The sequence below is a fragment of the Bos taurus genome, chromosome 24 (assembly GCF_002263795.3).
Source record: "Bos taurus isolate L1 Dominette 01449 registration number 42190680 breed Hereford chromosome 24, ARS-UCD2.0, whole genome shotgun sequence".
NCBI lineage: Eukaryota > Metazoa > Chordata > Mammalia > Artiodactyla > Bovidae > Bos > Bos taurus.
In genome coordinates this window covers 32,992,750-33,017,306 of record NC_037351.1, presented here as the reverse complement: position 1 = coordinate 33,017,306, position 24,557 = coordinate 32,992,750, and the positions used below count along the sequence as shown (strand labels likewise).

Below are 24,557 nucleotides of genomic sequence, written 5' to 3'. Positions count from 1 at the left end.
TTCAACTGTTGTTAATGGAAACATTTATTTTGGACTATTCAGGTAAGGGTAAAAGTCTAAACGTATAATGGAAGTTCTGGAGCATGGAATATTTAGGTTACCCTATCACAGAAGAGTTTAGAAACCCTACATTTCTAAAGTTAAGTGCCGCTGCAATGAGCCTTATGGAAGAATGTTATCCAATAGTACAAATTCTATGCTGTGCTATGTACTAGGTCGCTTCAGTCATGTCCGACTCTTTGCAACCCTATGAACTGCAGCCCGCCAAGCTCCTCCATGGGATTCTCCAGGCAAAAATACTGGAATGGGCTGCCATGCCCTCCTCCAGAGAATCTTCTCAACCCAGGGATCAAACCCGCATCTACTTCGTCTCCTGCACTGCAGGTAAATTCTTTACCAGTGAGCCACTGGGGAAGCCTGGGTGGACCCAGGGAGTGAAATTTTTTAATACTCCCTGGGTGGTTCTCCTGTACAGCCAGAGTTGACAATCACTCCTTAAGACCACAGTCAAGTAGCTCAGTCATGGTACCAGGAATGCTATCGGCTCAAAGAGTGGGAGCAGGTTTTGAAGTGCCAAGGCTAAGGCTAGTTCCTCTACACTTCAAAGAGGCCTGTGATCTGTCAGAGGTTCCATGTAGACTCTGGAAAGGATGTTCAAATGGAAAAGTTCACACCCACACATCTCATTACAAGTCTATGAAAGTCTAGCGCTCCTGGGCCCAAGGTTCATGTCTGGTGGTATAATAGCCTCAAAAACAGCTCCTAGATAAATGGAAGCAGAGATTCTTGCACTCCTCACCATGAGACTGCCCAGTCACTTCATCTCCCCATATTTTACTTCTTACTCCAAAACCAGAATAACAGTTGCCGTAAATTCTACAGAATTATAGCAACCATTAAGAGTACTTGGGTAATGTGCTAATTGCCAATTAGCTGCAAACAGACCCACGCTGGCAGGGGATGCCTTTCAAGGTCAATGGCATGCACATATTTCAGAGATCTTCCTCCATCCAGCCTCACTTCTCTTCCAAACAACTTGATTTTTCCTTTTTTTGTGTGTTCTTCCTCCCACAGAACTCTACAACAGGAGAGTTTATTTTGGTTTTCAACAAGTCCATACACTGGGCTTGTTATAAATAAATACGTATCACATGATTTTTGAAGATCTTAATTGTGTAGGTATGTGAAATACTTCATATGTGTGAAAGACTTAAAAGAGCAAAGATAAATAAAGATGATGTGATTTCTACACAGAAAAGGCTCATCCAGTTAACTCTCCTATTTCCTTGACGGCTCAGATGCCACCTCCGGCATCAGAATTTAGACTGTGATGCTATGTGTGCTGAGGCAAAGAGCAAGTGTCCCCCGGAAGTCCCCTTGAATCACACTCACATAGAGCTGGTCGTGGATGTTGGCTCCGTGCTTCAGCAAGGTCTCCACCACCTGCATGTGCCCGTACTGACTGGCGGCCAGCAGGGCGGTGCCTCCATCCTGCGGTCACGAAAAGAATGAACGCATTAGAAACAGGGCGGGCACAAACTTTACCAGGCAGATGCTCTTCGAGTGCTGAGAATTTTGGAAAGGCATTTCCCATACATAATAACAAACTGACTTTTCCTCTTTGATCTCTTACTTTTTTCTTTATAATCATGATAGAGTTCATCTTTTGTTTTGTTTTGACTGCTCTGGGTCTTAGTTACGACATGCAATATCTTTTTAGTGTGGCCCTAGAACTCTTCTTGGAGAAGGCAATGGCACCCCACTCCAGGACTCTTGCCTGGAAAATCCCATGGACGGAGGAGCCTGGTAGGCTGCAGTCCATGGGGTTTCGAAGAGTCGGACACAACTAAGCGACTTCACTTTCACTTTTCACTTTCATGCATTGGACAAGGAAATGGCAACCCACTCCAGTGTTCTTGCCTGGAGAATCCCAGGGACGGGGGAGCCTGGTGGGCTGCCATCTATGGGGTTGCACAGAGTTGGACACGACTGAAGCGACTTAGCAGCAGCAGCAGCAGAACTCCTTTAGTTCCAGCATGTGGGATCTAGTTCCCTGACCAGGAATTGAACCTGGATTCCCTGCATTGGGAGTGTGGAGTCTTAGCCACTGGTCCACCAGGGAAATCCCTAGAGTTTGTCTTAAGGACATCACAATGTTGTATACTCGGGTGACTTGCTTGAGATACATTACAGATATTTGACTAAGTTATTATAATTAATTTAGAAATTTCTCATGTCAAATGCAAATCATCTCTTTGTCTCTCAATAAAGGAAACAAAGAACAGAAAGACTGTACCAACCAGTTGTGTCTTGGAATTACCAGAATGGTAACGAGCTTCCTCCTGTGGGTCTGCCCAGTTATAGGCCTCTGAGAATAAGGTGTATTTAGGGAGTTGCTCTCTGGGCCCCTGCCTTCTTGGACGAGATATCCATGCATTTAGAACAGGGATAACTACAGCATATTCCATATGCTTCGCACGCTCCTACTTTGCATTTTCCTTTGAACATGTGCCAATCTGTCCAAACCTCTTAAAATGCGGATGCCAGGACTCAACAGAGCACTGCAAAGTAGACGTGGTCTGACGGGACATTCCTTGGTTCCATCAACTCTTGCTTTTATCTCTGCGCCTAAATTAGAATTTGCTTTGACTCTAACCACACCACACTACTGACTCAGAGTCTGTGGTCAACTGAAGCCCTTAATGGTTTTTCTCAGGTGCTGGGCTGAGGTTTTTTCTTTCTCCGTCTAGGATTGCTGTGTTGTTTGTTTGGCTCTATGAATGGGTATTTGGACATTTGAGCTAATTATAATAATGCAAGAATGTGGAATCTGGTTTTGAAATACAAATCATAAACATAAGACAGTGTGGGTCCTAAATTTGGGCATAGAGTGTTTATTCAAAATGCCTACCCTTGGAGCCACACCCTCAGATTCAGTAGATCTGGAGTGAGGCCCAGATATAGGCTTTTGACCAGTCATGAGAGGTGACTGTGAGGTGCAGGTGCCAGGGGGGCAGGGCTCCCTTGGAGAAACACTGCTATAGCTACAAGATGCTGGAGGATGCACGCGACTGAGTAAGGCTTCAGCGAGGGATGGGCTATGTGATGGGAAAGAGGGGCATTTTGAAGGGTAGGCAATGAAGGAGAGAGATTGGAAGGCTGAGGTCAGTGGAGATGGTTGGGGCGTGGGGTGGCTGGGCATCAAGAAATTGGTTAATTTTAACCCATGGGGTTGCAAAGAGTCAGACTCAACTGAAACGACTTAGCACGCACGCCAAGTTTAATTACAATGAGAACAGTTGTTGACACAAAGTCAATTTTGGATGACAGAACTGTATTAAAACCCAAAGCTTCCCAACACTGTCTTCTTCCCAGAGAAAGCTCTTGGCCACCTGCAGCTGTTCTAATGGAAATAACGTGGAGTTGCTCGCCCTGGGCCTGTGTTCCATGGATTTCCAAGGTAGCACAGTCTGGCTCATGTACAAAGACCAGCCCTAACTTGTTACCCAGGAAGAATGAGGCATCTGGTCACACACAATCATTTGACTTAGTTCAGAGTTGAGCCTGAGATTTGTAGAACTTCCACATTTTATTTTTAGTTGTGTCACTTTTATAATTAAAAATTAAATGATAATTAACATGAAGAGTATGAACACATGTGTTTTGGATTACTGTGCATTATACTCAGCATGCCTAGGGGCATGTACAAAATCTGACAGCTGGTTTTAGAAAAGACAGAAACCCTTTCTGAAATTCAGATCTACTTCATAGTGTTTTACCAGGAAAAAAACCCCACTGGAAACTCCCTTGATATCAACATATCACATATAATGAATTAAGAAAACCTAAAAGTTTCCAACTAGGGCAAATTTTCAAGAATTTTTTATGACTGGGCTAGACAGAAGTTTTCAATTATAAAAATGTGACAGTTCAAATTCTTCTGCTATAAAATATTATCATGAAAAATCATATTGTGAAGACAAACTGATCTTTCTGCAGCCTCGGTTTTCTTATTCACATGTCAAATGTGAAGAATCAATGACTTATTTGAGAAAGAACCATAATTCCTCACCCAACCATATGAACTGCAATCATATGTTATATATTTCAGTGGCGACATCTCAGAAAGTAAACTTCCTGCCAAAGCCTCCTTAGAAATCTCTCAAGATTCACTAGGATTGGCTTAATATTTCCAATAATTCCTATCGCAGCACTGGGATTAACCCTGGGGCAGAAAAAAGCAAAAGAGAACAGGAAAAGTCATGAAGCACCTAGTACTGTATCCATTGTGATAACAAAATTTAGTGTCCCAGAGTAGAAAGTTACCAATACAAGAAAGAATGTAAGCCACCCCCTTGCCAAATTCTCCAATTTTTAGCCCAGGGTAAAAATGTCATGTTTTGAATTGAGTTCCTAGGACTATTCCTGAATCATTACAACTTAACCCTGTGAAACCCAACTTCTTAGGCTTGTGAATCTTGTAAACAGAATAGCAAACATTCATACTATAAATGAAGAGAAATCAATACTTATAACTGCTGAAATTCTTCAATAGGGTATAAAATCAAGAAAAGTCTCTTACTTTGGTCCTAAATTCAGTGGATGCTCCAAATTCAAAGAGAAATCTCACGACGTTATTATGTCCTTGTTGGGCAGCAAAGAAAAGGGCGGTTGTACCTGACTGAGAGAAAGAGAGGGGCTGGTTTTAAAAGATATTTGGTTACATTTCATTTGATTGACATGATTGCAGCAAAACAAAACAAAATCCTTACATACAAACCTCTAGCCTGAAGGGATTACATTTGAACAGACTATTCCTTGCTCAGGTTAAGTGACCAGTGTGGAGAATGCTGGGTTCCAGAAACCTTAAGATGTAACAAGGTCTGGATGAGAAAACTGGGCTAGAATGGGAAAATTCTTTTTTTGTTGTTTTTGCCTGCACTGCATGGCATGCAGGATCTTAGTTCCCTGACCAGGGATTGAACTCACGCTCCTTGCAGTAGAAGCGTGGAGTCCCAACCATTGGACCATCAGGGAATTTCCTCCTCCTCCTCATTTTTTATTTAAATACTTTTATTTATTTTTGGCTGTGCTGGGGTTTCCTTGCTGTGCAGGCTTTTCTCTATTTTCAGCGAGCAGGGGTCACTCACTAGCTGCGATGCAGGGCTTCTCACTGCAGTGGCCTCTCTCGTAGCGCATGGGCTCTGGGCATGTGGGATTCAGTAGCTGCAGCTCCTGGGCTCTAAAGCACAGGCTCAATAGTTGTGGGGCACAGGCTTAGTTGTTCCGAGCTATGTGAGATCTTCCCAGAACAGGGATTAAACCTGTATCTCCTGCATCGGCAAGCAGATTTTTTACCACTGAGCCACCAGGGAAGCCCCCTCGTCCTCTTAATAGACATGAATATTAGAGACTACCAAAGTGTGCAAACTCTGTGTGTCTGGATAGACAAATAAAGAAAACAATGGCAGTACTTCTTTAGGAGACAAATATTCTGATACTGCAGAACGGATTACATGTGAACCAAAGAAGAAGTCTGCTCCAAGCGTCAGTTCCACAGCACTGCCAGGCATTCTCTTCCAGCTTTCAAAACATGCAGGGTGAGGTCAGGGCCTCTCGTTGGCTATTTTTCCAGACTGGCCTGGCTCAGGGCATTCTAGGGACCATCCTCTTTGAAAGAACTACAGGGCAGGACCTCCAATAAGAGTGGCTCAAGGAGAACCAAGCACTCCTGTCTCATTTGGAGCTTGCCCATGGATGCCCGCCCACTGAGGTCTGAGTCACTGTGGACTGAGGTCACGTTCACTCTAGGTGTGACCCTGGATGTGACTCCACAAAGGTGAACTCATCAGGCCCTGGACTGGTCTGGAAATTCATGCAGCCTCCCCAGGCCTGAATGCCCAGCCTTCCACTGCTCCTCTGCATCGGACCAAGACTGGATCCTCTGGATGGTTGGGACTCCCTTGAATGAGTGTACAAACAGGCTCCCATTTCAGTCTGATATTCACCATGTGGTATTTTTTGGGGAAAACCTATTTGACACATGGCTGGTCAGAGAAGCCCTCTGTAGACATGGTTTGGTGAAGATGGCTGAGGTAGGTTAGCCAGTGAGCCTCCCTAATAACAGGTGGGTGACCCAATCCTTCTAAAAATATAAAGATCTCTATGAAAATCCTATACATTCTATAACATCTCATCCCAAGGGAAGAAAGAAGAACTGACTTAGGCTCAGGGTGAACCATATGAATGTTTAAGGAGGTTTGGTTATGTCAGATGCAACAAGGGCCTGAGAAGTTTTGTTCAGTTAAAGTACAACCAATAGTCCTTCCTGGGCCTTCTTTAGACACAACATGGTCTGCAACCTGAGCTTAATGTCACATAGGAAAAAAGCAACGATTAGAGTCATCCTTCAGTATCGGTAAGTTCTGCATTCGTGGATTCAATGAACCACAGAAAAAAAACTGAAAAAATTCCAGAAAGTTCTAACTTTTTTCCCATGCACCAGCAACTATTTACATAAGTGGGCTTCCCAGGTGGCTCAGTGGGTAATGAATCCATCCGCAATGCAGGAGAGCAGGAGACATGAGTTCAGTCTCTGGGTCGGGAAGATCCCTTGGAGGAGGGCATGGCAACCCACTCTAGTATTCTTGCTTGGAGAATCCCAGGGACAGAGGAGCCTCGTGGGCTACAGTCCATAGGGTTGCAAAGAGTTGGACATGACTGAAGCAACCAAACATAGGTATTGTAAGTAATCTAGAGATATTAGAAGTATTTGGGAAGATGTGTGTAGTTATATGCAAATATTATGCTACTTTATATAAAAGACTTGAGCATCAGTGGCTTCTGGTATCCGCAGGATGGGGGGTGTCATGGAACCAATCCCCCCAGATTTGTTGGGATGGCTGTACTCTAGTCCTTGTTGTTCAATAACTAAGTCGTATTCAACCCTTTTCGATCCCATGGACCGCAGCACACCAGGCTTCTCTGTCCTCCACTATGCCCCAGAGTTTGCTTGAATTCATGTCCATTGAGTCCTTCTTAGCAATTCACTACTGTGCAAACTTCACAGCTCTGTCACCAGCATTACTATTATTCACGTGCCAACCTGACCTACCTCTCTCTGGAGATTGATGTCCGCTCCCTGCAGGACAAGCTCCTTCACACAGTCTATATGGCCAGCGTAGGAGGCGACCATGAGGAGCGTGGTGCCGTGCTGGGGGGAGGAGAGACACGTGAGCAGTTAGGCCACCATGACATCAGAGAGGCACCTGGAGAAGAGGCTGCCAAGGTCAGCTCCTCCCAGGACTTGGCTGAGCTGAGCTCAACAGCTCCCACAGTAAAGAAAACTGCCTCATGAATAATCTTATAATGCAGACGATGCAGGAGAAAGCAAAATGACAAAATGCTGAGGCTGGAGTTTTCAATTTAAACTTTCACTTACTTCCATTACCGTCAGAAACACAGTCCAAGTGATCCATGGCTACCGTGTTTTGAGGCAGCAGCAATGGAATGGCCTGATTTTATGACTCCTATGAAATGATTCCTGAGCCAAAACACCATTATTAATGCAAAAAGGTGGGGTTTATGGGGTCGCACAGAGTCGGACACGATGGAAGCAACTTGGCAGCAGCAGCAGCAGCAGTCAGTTTTCTGAGTTTAAAATTCTTTGTCTTCAAACTGATTCAGGTAAAGATGCAATGAGAGACCACAGAAGTGAGAGTCAGGAGCCCCGGGGGCCACCAGCACATTGAGGGGCACACGGCTCACGATTTTCGGGGCTCATTTACTTCATCTTTAAAATGAGGAATTGGATGAGATGATTGCCACGGTCTTCGCTACCTTTAGATTCAAGGACCTGGGGATTCCCTGGTGGTCCAGAGGTAAGAATCTGCCTGCCAAAGCAGGAGACACAGATTGGATCCCTGATCTGGGAGGACCCCACATGCCACAGAGCAACTAAGCCCGTTTGCCACAGCTACTGAGACTGTGCTCTAGAGCCCCAGAGCCGCAAAACTGGGCCCACGTGCTGCAGCTACTGAAGCCCTTGTGTCCTACAGCCTGTGGTCCGACCAGAGAAGCCGCTACAAGGAGAAGCCTGCACACAGCAACCAGAGAGTGACCCCTGCTCTCCGCAACTAGACAAAAGCCCGCACAGCAATGAAAACCTAGCACAGCCAAAAGTGAATAAATAAAATAAATAAATAATTTTAAAAATGATTCAAGGACTTGAATAACTAATGGGAACCCACTGTATAGCACAAGGAACTCTACTCAATGCTCTGTGGTGACCTAAAAGGGAAGGAAAGCCAGAAAAAGAGGGGAATACATGTATACGTGTAGCTGACTCATTTTGCTGTACAGCAGAAACACAACATTGTAAACCAACCATACTCCAATTACAATTAATTTAAAAAAAAGAAAAATTTTCTATCACGGGCACGTTGGTCTCAAAATACAAATAAATCAAAGGCTAGAGGAAGCACAGAGCACTTGGACATTTCACAAAGAAAATTTTAAATGTCAGGCTTCATCTATATTAAAGTAAGGGAAGATGAATAAAACAAATTACCCCAAATGCTTCCTTATGGATTGCATTTCACTTCTCTAACATGGTCAACTGAGAAAAAGTCAGAGGTTGGGACAAAGGAAAAAGAGAATGAAGAAGTGGGATCTGTGGATGTAGGAACGGACACAAAGCTGGAAGTCAGGGGTGTCTGGAAAGGGGTGACTTTAAGAAAAAGGAGTAACTGGTCATCAACATGGTCAGTGGGTGAGACCACAATGAACTGGGGTGTTCCCACTCCAGATCTGTCCAGTATGGCACTGCTGCCCAGCAAGCCCCCAGTAAGACCAGATAACCAGTTCACAGATGCCCAAGACCCCATATCAGTTTGGGTCCTGGCAAAGAACAGATGGTACATTCAAACTGGGATAACTGGAAGAAAGCATAATAAAGGGACTATTTATAAAGCTATGCTCTGACTGTAAGGAAACCACAAAGAACAGAACTGAGAGGGAGGGACAATGGAGCTTCGATACCAGCCCAGGCCCCAAAGCATGAGAGGCAGGTGGTGGCTCCCTGGACAGACAGGGTGAGGGCGTTACTGCCAGACAGGACAGGGGGGCTAGACTCCCCAACATCCCTGTCCTCCCAGCCTCTGATTCCCGCCAAAGCTCCTATTGGCCAAACCCTACTGGCGGTCGGAGGAAAGCGAGAGCCTGAGGGCAAGCCAGAGACCTCTGACTCTGGGACACAGAGCAAGTGGGGAGGAAGTTACACGTGGGTCCGGAGATGCACCCTGAGCTGTCCTGCACCAATGCCCCGGGGGGCAAAGGGGAGCAAACTTTGATACCTCACTCGGGCTGGTGGCTGATATCACCTACCAAATTTGTGTAATAAAAGCTGGAAATGGCACACCCTGTTTTCAGGAAAACAAGAAGGCTCCTGTGAAAACATTTCTATTTAATCCCTAAAATAAAATATCTCCTCTCTCTCCTCATCTGAGGTCCTCTCAGTCCCCAGAGCTGTGAAGTCCTGCTGAGAACAGAGATCACTTCCCTCTGGAGGGAAGGACTCTGCAAGTGATGCTGCCAGGGGGTGGGAGGACCTGTTTTAGTTCCCCGCCATCACTGATGAGTGAATTGACGTTTGCAAAGGCAGAGGGAAATGAAGTTGGGTGGGGGGCTTCCATCTCTCAGCAGAAAAAGTCCAACTCCTTGATCCATGGCAGCCTCCTTCTACTCTGAATCACCCCCCACACCTTTTCTTCTTGGACTGGGCCAATTCTGATTTCCCACTGACCTGCTTCTTCCCCTACTGTGACCCCTCCTGTCTGATGCAGATAATGGTTTCCTCGATATGTTTCCCATGGTACTCTGCATAAGTCTGAGCACACTCCAGGAGAGATAGCGAAGGACAGGGAGGCCCGGCGTGCTGCAGTCCATGGGGTCGCAAAGAGTTGGACATGACTGAGCGACTGAACAGTAGCAATGGTGCTTTGGACTTTTTGAAAAGCATGAGGCAAGCAAACACAAGATAAAGGGGACAGCGCATGAAAAAGGGGACAAGCGCTGTGAAGGGCAGGGTGTTCAGCAGGCGCTCTCATGCCAGCGGGGGACAGCCAGCTCCTAGCATGCGGGTACTGAATGGACTGGTCCGTACACTGTCCCTACAGTCCACGTCCACGCGGCCGCTGTTCAGTAGCAGGCGGAGCAGAGTCAGGTTGCCTCTCCTCGCCGCCCAGAATGCCGCATTGGCAAGCGGGGTTTCCTTCTGCAGAAGCAAAATGAAACAGAATCTTTAAAATTGACCTTCATTAACATGACCACTGCTACGTAAACAGGTGCTGCCATTCAAAATGGAGAGTTTCCAGATGTGTCTGATCATTGGAAAGAGTGCTCCTCCCGCAGCGGGTCATTGTTGTATACTTGGCTATGGGATGCGGGTAACCCGAGCCCTGGGGCTGTGGCAGAGAGCAGGGTTGTTGATTACACAGCACTATTAATATACTCCATTTCCCACCAATGTCCTCGCTTTCCTGCCTCTATGTCTTTGTTCACAGTTTCCTTTTTGCTTGAAAGAATTTTCCCCCATCCTTCAAGGCCAAGGTTCTGCTTAACTGCTATTTCTTCCCTGCCACATTCCTAAATGTCTCTTATCTCTAAGCGGAGGGAAATTGCTCCCAATTCTGAGTTTACCAGCATCTTTTCTGTGGCTCAGATGGTAAAGAATCCTCCTGCAATGTGGGAGACCTGGGTTCAATCCCTGGGTCAGGAAGATCCCCTGGAAAAGGGAAGGGCTATCCACTCCAGTATTCTTGCCTAGAGAATCCCATGGACAGAGGAGCCTGGCAGGCTACAGTCCATGGAGCTGCAAAGAGATGGACATGACTGAGTGAGCGACAAACTAACTTTCTGTGTAGTCAATGCTTTCTACTCAATTCCAGCTGCCTGGGTAAACGCCTCACTCTCCCTCTACCAAAGGTTCTTTGATTCAGCTGGAACTTGCCAGGGGTTTCTGTTGAGAACAAAGAACTCTGGGCAGGAAATGTTGCTATGCGACCTCAGGTGGATCCTTCACTCCAGTGTGGGGTCGTTTTAAAGTTGCTAAGTTAACCCCGAAACTATGACTATGGAAGGAACAGAGGTGGAGAACAGTTCTCCAGAATCAGAGTGGCAGAGCTGACTGAAGCACCACCTCCTTCTCTAAAATGCATTGATTTAGATTTGCAAAGAAAAGTCCATGGTGGGGGCGGAAGGACAGGCAGAACCAGACAGCTCTGGGTTTCAGGCCTGGCTTTAGGCAATGGACTGGCCCTGATAAGTCCTGGTTTCCTCTTGCTTAGATGGAGATCACATGACATGCCCTGAAGTTTATGGTAAAAATTAAATGATGTAGGTTAAAGGAGGCTCAAGATGGAGGAGATATATTAGTATGTATACTTACAGCTGATTCATACTGCTGTACAGCAGAAACTAACATATAACTGTAAAGCAATTATACTACAACTAAAAAATAGATGTAAATTTTAAAAATGGTGGTTAATTGGCTAATACTGTATCTGGCATGTTGTATGCGCTTATAAACGCTAGTTTCCTTCCTTCTATCCACTTTCTTTACAAAGTTAGAACCAACGGGCAAATTTAAAATCAGAGTATTGCTACTAATGGTGAATTCACAGGAAATTTTTTAGTATTCAAATTAACAAAAATACTTTTTTTTGGTGGGATTAAAGCACTCATCTCAGGGCTTCCCTGGTGGCTCAGATGGTAAAGACTCCTCTTGCAATGCAGGTAGACCTGGGTTTGATCTCTGGGTCAGGAAGATTCCCTGGAGAAGGGAAAGGCTACCCACTCCAGTATTCTTGCCTGGAGAATTCCATGGACAGAGGAGCCTGGTGGGCTACAGCCTGTGGGGTCGCAAAGAGTTGGACATGACTGAGCGACTAACACTTTTTCTTCAACGCACTCCTCTGACCCAGAGAGTCTTATATGCAATACATCTTCTAAGAATATCGATACGTTTTCATATACAGACCTAGTGAAAAGTGAAAGTGAAAGTTGCTCAGTCGTGTCCAACTCTTTGCGACTTCATGAACTATACAGTCCATGGAATTCTTCAGGCCAGAATACTGCAGTGGGTAGCCTTTCCCTTCTCCAGAAGATCTTCCCAACCCAGGGATCGAACCCAGGTCTCCCACATTGCAGGCAGATTCTTTACCAGCTGAGGGAAGCCCAAGAATACTAGATTCCCTTCTCCAGCTGATCTTCCCGACCGAGGAATTGAACTGGGGTGTCCTGCATTGCCGGAGGATTCTTTACCAACTGAACTATGAGGGAAGCCCTAACAGTACCTAACTCACCTCAATAAGTTAAAAAGCAGACACCAACAGTTTTGGCTGCTCTGAGGAGCCAACACAGTGAAAGTCCAGGGGTGGCAGAGGGCTGGCAGCAGCTGGGGCGGGAGGTTTTCACTTGGGAAGCCCTTCAGCACATACCCAACTTAGTGTTCTTGTGCATTCTTGGATGAGAGCGTGGCCAAGCAGGGAGTGATAAGCAGATTACAAACATACTTGCAATGCTTTCCTGGCTCTGTTAGGAGGGAAAAAAATTCACCTTAAATTGCAGGTGAACCATTTGCTTCCCCTTAAGGTGTAAACTGTACTGTCTCAGTTTTCACACGCAGTGTCTGTGGCTTTTACACCAGGCTGGGCCTGATGTTACTGCAAGAAGCCATGGCAGGCTGGTTTGACTTGTATATAAATCATGAAACAATGCCCCTTTAATAAGAAACACTGCACGAGGCCAGGATGAAGTATGGGAGGGTGAATCAGGAAGAGAATTTAATATGCACCATGGAAACAGCTCTGCTGGCTTTTCCGGAAACATGAGAACTTGAGAGAAGTAAACTGTAAATCATTTTCGGTGATTCTGTTTCACTTTAACCCCAAATGCCTTTCAAAAACCATTTGTAAACACAAGCTTCTATGGTCATAATAATGTCTCCGACCAGGAGTCTCTCCTGCCTTTAGAATGGCCTCGGGGATTCCTCTCCTGCACAAGCTAGACATCCCCGTTTTGTAGAAGGTTCCAGAAACTGAGCTTTGGGAAAAGGTGTAAATCTTTCATTTTTCCCTCCAGGGCTTGATTTACTGGCAGGTGGAGGCATGAGAAAGTTGTTGATTTGGGGTAAGAGAGAGCCGAGTTCAAGTCCTGACCCTGCTGTGTCCCTGTTCTGTGACCTTGGGGAGGTTATTTAAGTCCTCTGTGCCCCAGGAAAGTGAGAATAATATTCATAGTGCTAGTATAGGCAATATCCTTGGGGGATTGGTTCCAGGACTGCCTGCGGATACCAAAATCTGTGGATGTTCAAGTCTCTTATATAAATTGGCACAGTATTTGCATATAAACTATTTGCATATAACCTACACATATCTTCTCATATACTTTAAATCATCTGTGGGTTACTTATGATACCCTACACGATGTAAGTGCTATGTAAATAGTTGCCAGTGAAGGGCAAATTCAAGCTCTCTTGCTTTGAACTTTCTGAAATTTTCTGAATATTTTTGGTCTGTGGTTGAATCCACAAATGCAGAATCTGCAAACACAGAAGGTCAACTGTGCCTCTGTCACGGGTTGTTAGAGGATAAATGAGGTAATATGTGCAAATGCACTTCGATAGTAAACACTCAAGAAATGTGAGCTCTAAAAGCAGAGTCCTCCTGTGCTTAGTTGCTCAGTCGTGTCCGACTCTTCGTGACCTTATGGACTGTAGCCCACCAGGCTTCTCTGTCCATGGGAGTCTCCAGGCAAGACTGGAGTGGGTTGCCATGCCCTCCTCCAGGGGATCTTTCACACCCAGGGATGGAACGTGTGTCTCTTATGTTTCCTGCACTGGCAGGCGAGTTCTTTACCACTAGCACCACCTGGGAAGCCCAAGATATTTCTTACTAAGTGCTTATTCCATACCACTGGCACATCCTCTGCAACACAGCTCAGTGAAGTGGGAACATTACTACCCGACTTCTCAGATGACGTAAGTGAGAACAACAAGGCAGGCTGCAGCCCCAGGCAGTCTGGAGCTCGAGGCTAGGCTTTCAGCCATCCCACTGCCCGCCTCCTGCAGAAGTCTCCTCCCGAGACAGCAAGAAACAGGCAGTGGCCTCCCCAGTGACCCCCTTCCTAACCTCATGCCAAGCTCCTCTTCTGCCAACAGAGAAAGTCCCCTGGCCTTCTCTTTACAGACCACATTGCTTGGTAAACTTCCAAACTTCCTCTGGGCACAATATGCACATAACCCTAAAATGCGGTTTATAAAGGGCAGCCCTTAAGCCTTGAAAGGAGCTGATGCATGTGAAAATGCCTCACACAAATCCTAAGGCACTTCACCAATCCTGTGATGATGATTTAATCTCTTTCTTGGTTTTCCGCGTCTCTGGCATCAGGTTATTGGTGTGATATGACGAGTTACAGCATCGACAACCTATGCTGGGTAGTGCTCTGAGTCAGGCAGCGTGCTGAGCACTCTCATTGCTCTAACACTTTTAATTCCCAGAACAATCTCACAAGGTAGATTCTACTGTTCCCAATTTTAGGATGAGGAAACTGAGGCACAGAAATGACTTACTCAAGGTCATCCAGCTAGAAAGTAACAGAGCTAGGATTCAAACCTAACTCTTTGGGTCCAGAGTCTGAGATCCTATATCTTATACCCTGTGAGAAAACCAGGGCACAACCTTCCACATATGCCATCTTCTCTTCTCTTTCCCCAGCCCCCCTTTACTGCTAGAATTTTGGCTCACACACTGCTCATTAGCACACTACCAGAAATTAAATACAGGAAGGAAGGGGAGAGAAACACAGAAGGGAAGTTGTTACTTGCACAAACATGGAATTTTAATTAAAAGCTAAGAGGGGGTAGAGATCTCAACTGGCTTAAAAAACAGTTGAGAATCATGTGGATTTTAAGTGTGTACAATTAATTTAATCAAGAGAACACTGGCTTTGTTCAATGATGAATTTCTCTGGTGTTAGAAGCCACATTAAATGAGGAGATAAGAAGGGTGGAGAGACCACGTGCAGGAGGAGGTTTTTGAGATCTTACCGTTCCACTCTGTGCTAAATGGCTGAAATTTACAGAGTCACTTTAAAAACATTAACTGACCGTTAAACCTGTGTTGTAAGTATCATTACACTTCTGTAAATGATAGGAAACCACAGAGAAAAAGTAGATAATTTAGGGGACTTCCGTAGGTGGGCCAGTGGCTAAAATTCCACCTTGCAATGCAGGGGATGTTGGTCCAATCTCCGGTCGGGGAACTAAGATCCCACATGCCAAGGAGCAACTAAGCCTGTACACTGTACCTACTGAGCCCTCGTGCCACAACTAGAGAGTCCATGCGCCACAACGAAAGATCCCGTATGACGCAACTAAGACCCGAGGCAGCCAAATAAATAAAATATTAAAAAATAATAAAAAAAAACACTGTGGGTTTTCCAAAAAGCTAAACTTCAGACAAAAAAAAAAAAAAAAAGTAAGTGATTTATCTACCCAGGCATTCTACCATAGAGGTAGCCCTGTATAACACAGGTGTCTCCAAACTCAGAACTCAAGACCATGTTTAAAGTCTGTTTAACACATGTATGTTCAGCAGAGGCCAATTGATAGAGGTAGAAATAGTTCAGCGGTTTTCTGAAACGAGGCTATTTAGAAGAATACAGTGACTGCTAACAGGTACATAGTTTCTTTTGGGGTTGATTAAAATATTCTAAAATAGATTGTACTCATAGTTGCACAACTACGAATATGCTAGAAAAAAAAAGCCACCGGAATGGACAGTTTAACTGGGTGAGTTATACGGTATGTGATCTGTATTTCATAAAGCTGTCAAAAAAAATATATGGCTTTGTCAATTTATTTTCCTGTGGCTCATCCAAGTAATTTCAGATGATTGATGAACTGGAGTTGATTCTAAGATAAGTTACATACTTTCAGAACAAGGGTCGAAAGTATAAGTTCCTGTATGTCTGGCCAAGGCATGAGCAATTTCCGCCACCAATATGGAACCCGGCATTCAGGGCTTCCCTGGTGACTCAGTGGTAAAGAACCCGCCTGCCAATGCAGGAGACATAAGAGACACCGGTTCGATACCTGGGTCAGGAAGATCCCCTGGAGGAGAAAGTGACAACCCACTCCAGTATTCCTGCCTGGGAAATTCCATGGATGGAGGAACCTGGGAAGCTACAGTCCATGGGGTCACAGAGCCAAACACAACTCAGCAACTAAACAACAACAAATCCTCTCCGTAAGACATGATTAAGAAAGACTCAGGTATTATTTTTTATCTAGTGATCTATGCTCTGGAATAGTGACTCCCCCTCACTGGGTTAGGGTCTAACTTATAGATTGTGCTGGACTTCTGGCAACCTCAGCCCAGAAGAACGAATCCTGAGAAGTTGAAATAGCTGTTATAAAGACAAAAGAAAAGCCATGACCAATCTAGACAGCACATTAAATAAGCAGAGACATTACTTTGCCACCAAAAGTACATAGAATCAAAGCTATGGTTTTTCTAGTAGTCATGTATGGATGTGAGAGGTGAACTATAAGGAAAGCTGAGGACCAAAGAATTGATGCTTTTGAACTGTAGTGTTGAAGACTCTTGAGAGGCCTTGGACTGCAAGGAAATCCAACCAGTCAATCCTAAAGGAAATCAGTCCTGAATATTCATTAGAAGGACTGATACTGAAGCTGAAACTCCAATGCATTGGCCACCTGGTGGGAAGACCTGACTCATTTGAAAAGACCCTGATGCTGGGAAAGACTGAAAGCAGGAGGAGAAGGGGACAAGAGAGGATGAGATGGTTGGATGGCATCACCGATTCAATAGACGTGAGTTTGAGCAAGCTCTGGGAGTTGGTGATGGACAGGGAAGGCTGGCATGCTGCAGTCCATGGGGTCACAAAGAGTCAGACGTGACTGAGCAACTGAACTGAATTGAACTGAAAGACAAAGTCAATGTACTGAAATCCATGAGTTTTCTTCCACAAAAAAGACAGACCTGCAATCTGAGTTCTTTTTACTTTAAAAACAATTCCAGCAAACATGTATCTCTTTTCCCAACCAGAACAAATTATCAGTTGCCTTTTCTAATGAGTCAGATCTTCAGATGAGGTGGCCAAAGCTGATGAGAAGAGCTAACTCATTAGAAAAAACTCTGATGCTGGGAAAGACTGAAGGCAGGAGAAGGAGGCAACAGAGGATGAGATGGTTGGATGGCATCACTGGCTCAAAGGACATGAGTCTGAACAAACTCCGGGAGACGGTGAAGGACAGGGAAACCTGGCATGCTGCAGTCAATGGGGTCGCAAAGAGTTGGACAGGACTGAGCGACTGAACAACAACAAAACATTGATAGAGGAAATTTACTGAAGGCAAAGTGCTACCAGCAAGAAGAGACTGTTGACAACATAATGGAGAAAGGATAAAACGAGTCTCCTGGAGGTTCAGAAGCAAATAGTCCTACAAGTGGTGACTCTGAGTCATCGAGAAGAAGCTAAATTGTGGTTTCTAAAGCCCTGTTTATCCACCCACAGACTCAGCCAACAGCTGAGTCTTTTCAACGCAGGCCTTGGAAACAAAGGGCCTAGGGCCTCCAAGCCTTTCAGTCACCTACGAAAATGAAACAATGGCTCCAAAATCAGAGTCAATGAAAACATCATTCAATATTTACAAAATGTTAACATGTCAATTGCAAAAATGATTTTCACAAAATATTGCTGACACAATATTATCAGCAGGTCTGATTTTCCCACTATACAAGAACTACTGAATTGCACAAAAATCATGGGCAAATGTGGAGAAGGAAATGGCAACCCACTCCAGTATTCTTGCCTGGAGAATCCTGTGGACAGAGGAGCCTGATTGGCTGCTGTCTATAGGGTCGCATAGAGTTGGACACGACTGAAGTGACTTAGCATGCACGCATGCATGGGAGAAGGAAATGGCAACCCACTCCAGTATTCCTGCCTGGAGAATCCCAGGGACGGAGGAGCCTGCTTGGCTGCCGTCTGTGGGGTCGCACAGAATCAGACATGACCGAAGCGACTGAGCAGCGGCAGCAGCATGGGCAAATGTAAATGAAAGGTTTCTGTTGTTTAGTCACTCTTGTCTGAATGAGTGACTCTTGTACGACCTCAGGGACTGCAGCCCCCCAGGCTCCTCTGTCCATGGGATTTCCTAGGCAAGAACACTGGAGTGGGTTGCCATTTCCTTCTTTAGGGTATCTTCCCAACCCAGGGATCGAATCTGTGTCTCCTATACTGGCAAGTGGATTCTTTACCACTGAGCCACCAGAGAAGTCACAATTAAATATTATTTGTTGCTAAATAATTTTAAAGGCAATATTATAAAAACCCTTCCGAAAATGTACACTAAAAGTGGTTGTGAATCTTAGTTCCCCAACCAGGGACTGAACCTGGAGCCCAGGCACTGAAAGTACTGAGTACTAACCACAGGACTTACCAGAGAATTCCCAAAAGTTGCTAGTTTTTTAAAGATTCTTTTTTTTTTTTAATGTGGACCACTTTTTTTTGAAGTCTTTTTTGAATTTGTTACAATACTGCTTCTGTTTTATGTCTTGTATTTTTGGCTAAGAAGCATGTGGAATCTTATAGCTTCTCAACCAGGGATCAAGTCCACACACCCTGCGTTGGAAGGGGAAGTCTTAACCACTAGAGCACCAGGGACGTCCTGTATTTTTATCGTGGGCTGTGGGCACATTGTGGCACTAGTGGTAAAGCTGCCAGTGCAGGAGACGTAAGAGACACGGGTTTGATCCCTGAGTTGGGAAAAATCCCCTGGGGAAGGAAATGGCAACCCACTCCAGAATTCTTGCCTGGTAAATCCCATAACAGAGGAGCCTGATGGGCTACAGTCTATGGGGGTCGTAAAAGAGTCACATGACTGAGCGACTAAACGACATGATATTAGCTGGGGCTGCTGCTGCTGCTAAGCCGCTTCAGTCGTGTCCGACTCTGTGCGACCCCACAGACGGCAGCCCACCATGCTCCTCCACCCATGGGATTTTCCAGGCAAGAGTCCTGGAGTGGGGTGCCATTGCCTTCTCCAGCTGGGGCTGGTACACGATTAGTCACCCAGCCTGCAACTCTCCCCCGCTGTCCCTCAAATCTTCTCTCTGTGCCTTTTAGAATTCCTCTACTTTCTAAAAAAATCAACTGCCTTCCTCCTTTACCTAGCACCAAGCTTCCTGTCTCCCTGGGTGGGGTGTAGGGGAGGGGAGTGCGGGGAGGCGGTGCTGAACCTGCTCCCATAGCAACCCTAAGATGGGGAACGAGGTTGGACCCTCCTCACCTGGCTTCCAGACACCCCTTCTCAGCAGGTGTACACATCTCTGCTGCTTCAAGACTCAGGCCATCCCACCTTCTCATCCTCTGCCTCACCTCAAAGTAGCTGTGGCCTCTGGATCGTTTTTCTTTCTTCACTGAAAATGTTGGCACCTTCCCTTCTGCCCACCCCAAATTCTGAGTTCATCCTGACCTTCGATCAGTGTCTCTGCTCTCCCACTTCTGAGAACTTCAGCACTCAGCTAGACCATCCTCTCCACGCAGAAGCCTTCTCAGCACTCCCTGCTGCCATCTTAAAACACTTCTGTGCTGAGATACTTGGCTCAGTCAGTAAAAAAATCTGCCTGCAATGCAAGAGACCCGGCTTTGATCCTGGGTGGGCAATATTCCCTAGAGAAGGAAATGGCAACCCACTCCAGTATTCTTGCCTGGAAAATCCCGTGGACAGAGGGATTGGTGGGCTCTGTAGCCTGGTGGGCTACAGTCCATGGGGTCACAAGAGTCTGACATGACTTACTTTAGTTTTAGAACTAATACTTTACATCCTGGGCTGGCCAAAAAGTTCATTCAAGTTTTCCCATAACTATGATGAAAAACCCAAATGAACTTTTTGGCCAACCCAATACCATAAAATTCATCTTTTTAGAGGGGGGTTTGGGGGAGAATGGATACATGTGTATGTATGGCTAAGTCCCTTCACTGTTTACCTGAAACTATCACAACATTGTTAACTGGCTGTACCCCAATACAAAATAAAAAATTCAAAAGTAAAAAAAAAACAAAGACTGCCAAAAAAACTCCCCAAACCCATCTTTTTATAGCATATAATTCAGTGGGTTTTATTTTAATCTCAAGGTTTTACAACTATCACCTTATCCCAGAATATTTTCATCAACTAGGAGAAACCTCATACCTATTAACAATCACTCTCCATTACCCCCTTCTCCCCCAACTCCTGGCAACCACTAATCTATTTTCTGTCTCTATGGATTTGCCTATTCTGGGCACTTCATATAAATGGGGTAGGGGGGCTTCCCTAGTGGCTCAGATGGCAAAGAATCTGCCTGCAATGCAGGAGTCACCAGGTTTGAACCCTGGGTCAGGAAGATCCCCTGGAGAAGGGAATGGCAACCCACTCCAGTGTTCTTGCCTGGAGAATTCCATGAACAGAGAAGCGTGGTGGGCTATAGTCCATGGGGCTGCAAAAGAGTTGGACACGACTGAGTGACTAACGCCATATAAATGGAACCCCGTAACATGGAGCCTTTTGTGTCTGGCCTTTTTCACTTGACATAATATTTTCAAGGTTCATCCCTATTGCTGCATGTATGAGAGATTCATTCCTTTTGCTGACTGAATGATCCATCATACGGATACACCATGTTATGGTCTGAATCTTTGCATCCTCTCCTCTCCGAGTTGGTATATTGAAGTCCTAACCCCACAGTGTGATGTCTGGAGGTAACTAGGTTTAGATTAGACCATGAGGGTGGAGCCCCCATGGTGGGGTTAGTGCCCTTACAAAGAAAGAAAGACACTGGAGCTCTCTTATCTGAGGATACAGTCAGAAAGTAGCTGCTTGCAAGCCAGGAAGTAGGCTCTCACCAGAAACTAAAACTGTCAGCAGCTTGATCTTGGGCTTCCCAGTCTCCACCACCATGAGATACAAATTCCTGACATATGTTTTCATTTCTCCTGGATATACATCTAGAAGCAGAATTGTGGGGTCATATGGCAACTCTATGGTTAATTTTTTTGAAGAATGACCAGACTGTTCTCTATTATTGCTGTATCATTTTACACTGCTGCAAGTAATGTAGGAGGGTTCCAATTTCTCCACATTCTTTTTTGTTGTTTTCAATTTCTCCACATTCTTTTGTTGTTGTTCTCAATTGCTCCAGATTCTTGCCAATGTTTGTCATTGTCTGTCTTGTTGACTGTAATCATCGTAAAGGGTGTGACTGTGGTGTCTCACTGCAGTTTTGATTTGCATTTCCTGATGGCTGCTGCTGCTGCTAAGTTGCTTCAGTCGTGTCCGACTCTGTGTGACCCCATAGACGGCAGCCCACTAGGCTCCTCTGTCCCTGGCTACTGATGTCAAATATCCTTTCAGTGGCTTATTGGCCATTTGTATATCTCCTTGGAGAAACTTCTATTCAGATCCTTTGCCCATTTCAAAACTGGGTTGTCTGTTTACTGTTGAAATGTCCCATTATCATTTAAAGATGATCAGGACTTCCCTGGCAGTCCATGCTTTCACTGAGGGCTCAGGTTCAATCCTTGCTGGTAAAGAATCCACCTGCAATGCAGGAGACACCGGTTCCTGGGTTGGGAAGATCCACTGGAGAAGGCATAGGCTACCTACTCCAGTATTCTTGGGCTTTCCTGGTGGCTCAGCTGGTAAAGAATCTGCCTGCAATGCAGGAGACCTGGGTTCAATCCCTGGGTTGGAAAGGTCCCTGGAGAAGCAAACAGCTACCCACTCCAGTATTCTGGCCTGGAGAATTCCATGGACTGCATAGCCCATCAGGTTGCAAAGAGTTGGACATAACTGAATGACTTTCACTTTCAGCAGAACCAAGATCCTCCAAGCTATGTGGTGCAACCAAAAATAATAATAATAAAAAAATAGAGATGCTCAAGTCTCTACCATTTTAAAGCAAACAAACCCTTGGCCAAGTCTGGATTCCCACCGCAGTCACTGTTTCCAATTTTTTGAAAGAGTTCTCTCCATTTGTGGTTTCCACCCACTCTCTTTTTAAGCTATTACAGTCTGGCTTCTGAACACAACACTGCATTGAAACTGTTCTCAACAAGGTCACCAGAGCCTGCTCTGTTACTAAGTTCAATGGGCACTTTTCGATTCTTAGCTTTGATTTCTCTGAGGTATTTAATTCTGCATCCCTCTCCACCTTTATTCAAAGGCTATAGATTCTTGGCTTAATGGCTGCACATGCTTCTGATTTTTCTCATACATTTCTGTCTGCCTTCCCCCGCCCCCCCCCCCCCCCCCCCCGCCACCTTTTTCTCAATGGGTTTCTCTTATTCTGCTCATTCTTAAGTCCTGAGGTTCTTTAAGAATTTGTTCTCAGTCCTCTAATTTATAACCTTTAAATTATCTCACTGGGCAGCCACGTTCATTCCCATGGGTTCAACGACCATTTAACACTGCTCACTCTTAAATGTCATCTCTGTTTCCTGCCTAGACTACCCTCCTGGGCTCCCAGTTTGCACATCTGTCTAACCAACATCTCTACCTGGACTCACCTCCATCCTGAAACTTTACATGTCCCACACCAAACATTTTATCTTTATCTCTCTGCCCTTCCCTAACCCAGTGAATAACATCCATCACTGAATTCTGCTGATTAAAAATGTTTAAGTCACTCAACGTTTGTCTGTTTTCTTCCATTCTCAAAATCTGTGCCCTAGTCTGGTACCATTTAACAAGATGTCCCCAACACAGTCTTGACTGGTCTCCCAGCTCGGTTCTATTCTCTGAACTGTTATCGTTGTTTAGTCCCTAAGTCATGTCCTACTCTTTTGTGATCCCATGGACCACAGCCAGCCAGGCTCCTCTATCCATGGGATTTCCCAAGCAAGAATACTGGAGTGGGTTGCCATTTCCTTCTCCGGGGTGATCTTCCTGACACAGGGATCAAACCAGTGTCTCTTGCATTGCAGGTGGATTCTTGACTACTGAGCCACCCGGGAAGCCCAACCCCAAATTGTAGCCAGAGATCCTTCTGACGTGCAAATCTCACCATGTCATTCCTCTGCTTAAATAAGCTATTGTAAGAGCTGGGACCACACTTGCTATAGAGCCAGACTCACTAGGGTTTCAGTCTGAACACCATTCGCTCACTGGCTGAACGGTTGTGGGAAGTTACTTCTCCATGTTTTAGTTTTCTTACTTAGAAAAGGTGGTGGTGATGGTGATGGGGGGTGGGGGCAAAGTACCTACCATCTCGTGGTTCCTCCGGAAGACTCAGAACTTGAACCGTGGAGCCCCTGGATCAGAGTAGGGCACATTATATGTGCTCAGTACATTTTAACTAATATATTTTTAAAAACATCTTCAATAGAGGCAAATCAATGAACCTCACTTTCCCGAAATGAACCCGAAAATGCGGGGGTTAAATAAATGACTTTAATAAACTCTTTGGTAATCAATTGCAGCTCGCTCTGCGCTGGTCCCTCAGCTCCAGCGTCGAAAAAGTATTCCGGGAGGAAGCAGCAGTGGGGCGGCTGGCGTTCGGGAACACGGATGCAGGAATCGGTGCCGCAGCCCGGTCCCCGCGAGGAGCGCAGACCCAGGGCTCCTTCCCCGCCCCCGCCCGCCCGTTACCCCGGCGACAGTCCCCGCCGTCCGGCTCACCGCACCTGCAGTCAGAAGTGCGCAGAGCCTTTCCCGCAGAGCCCGCGCCCCCAGGTCCCCGGCCGCTCCCTCCCGGTCCCTGCAGGCCACCTCGGGGCGGCGCCCACCCCATCCTGCGGGCCCGCGGCGGCTCCGGGCGGACGGAGGGTGCCGGCCCCGCGGCTGCAGGTCTGCCGCCCGCCCAGCGCGCCCTCAGGCAGGCGCGGCGCTCACCTTGAACGACATCTTGCACATGTCCGCGGCCGCCCAGCCGGGCCCCGCGCGCTTCCGGCCTGGACGCCTGCACGGCCCTGCCTCCCTCCCTCTCCCGCCGCCTTCCGCAGAGGGGCGGCCTCCGCGGCGCCGCGCGCTCCCGCCGCCGCAGACCGGGCCGGGCCGGGTGCTGGAGGAGGGGGAGGGGAGAGGAAGGAGGGGGGTGGGAGGAGGGAGAAGGAGGGGGGACGAAGGAGGGGAGGGAAGGGGCACCCCCCAGACGACCCTCCCCCATCCCCCTACCCTCCCATCCCCACCCCACCCGCACCTCCGTACCTGCCACACAAACACTCCCAACTCCGCTTGCACTGTGCACACACCACACACACACACGCACACACACACACACACACACACGAGGTTCATGCACGCACCGCTGCACACTCACAACCTCACATCACTCTGCACACATCCAGACTCACTCTCTCACACTCCAAACTGAACACCCCACCTGTGCACACTCTCCAGCCTCCACACACACACAACCCTAGCCACGTTTTCAACCCTAGCTGGAAACCCAGCTCTGCTTTTAACCTACTTGATAATCCACGACAAAGCT

General features: G+C 46.2%; 1 protein-coding gene across 5 annotated transcripts in view; it reads right to left on the bottom strand.

Moving 5' to 3' along the window:
• The window catches only part of ANKRD29 (ankyrin repeat domain 29), a 47,854-nt gene extending 23,719 nt beyond the window's left edge, over positions 1-24,135 (bottom strand). The window contains 6 exon segments of one of the 5 annotated variants that reach the window (NM_001102104.1): positions 1,393-1,491; positions 4,583-4,681; positions 7,115-7,213; positions 10,163-10,273; positions 23,333-23,379; positions 23,960-24,038. In NM_001102104.1, the coding sequence (NP_001095574.1) occupies positions 1,393-1,491; positions 4,583-4,681; positions 7,115-7,213; positions 10,163-10,273; positions 23,333-23,335 (411 nt within the window). In that variant the 5' untranslated portion in view covers positions 23,336-23,379; positions 23,960-24,038. 5 annotated transcript variants of the gene reach the window in all.
• Between the last annotated feature and the right edge of the window lie 422 nt (positions 24,136-24,557).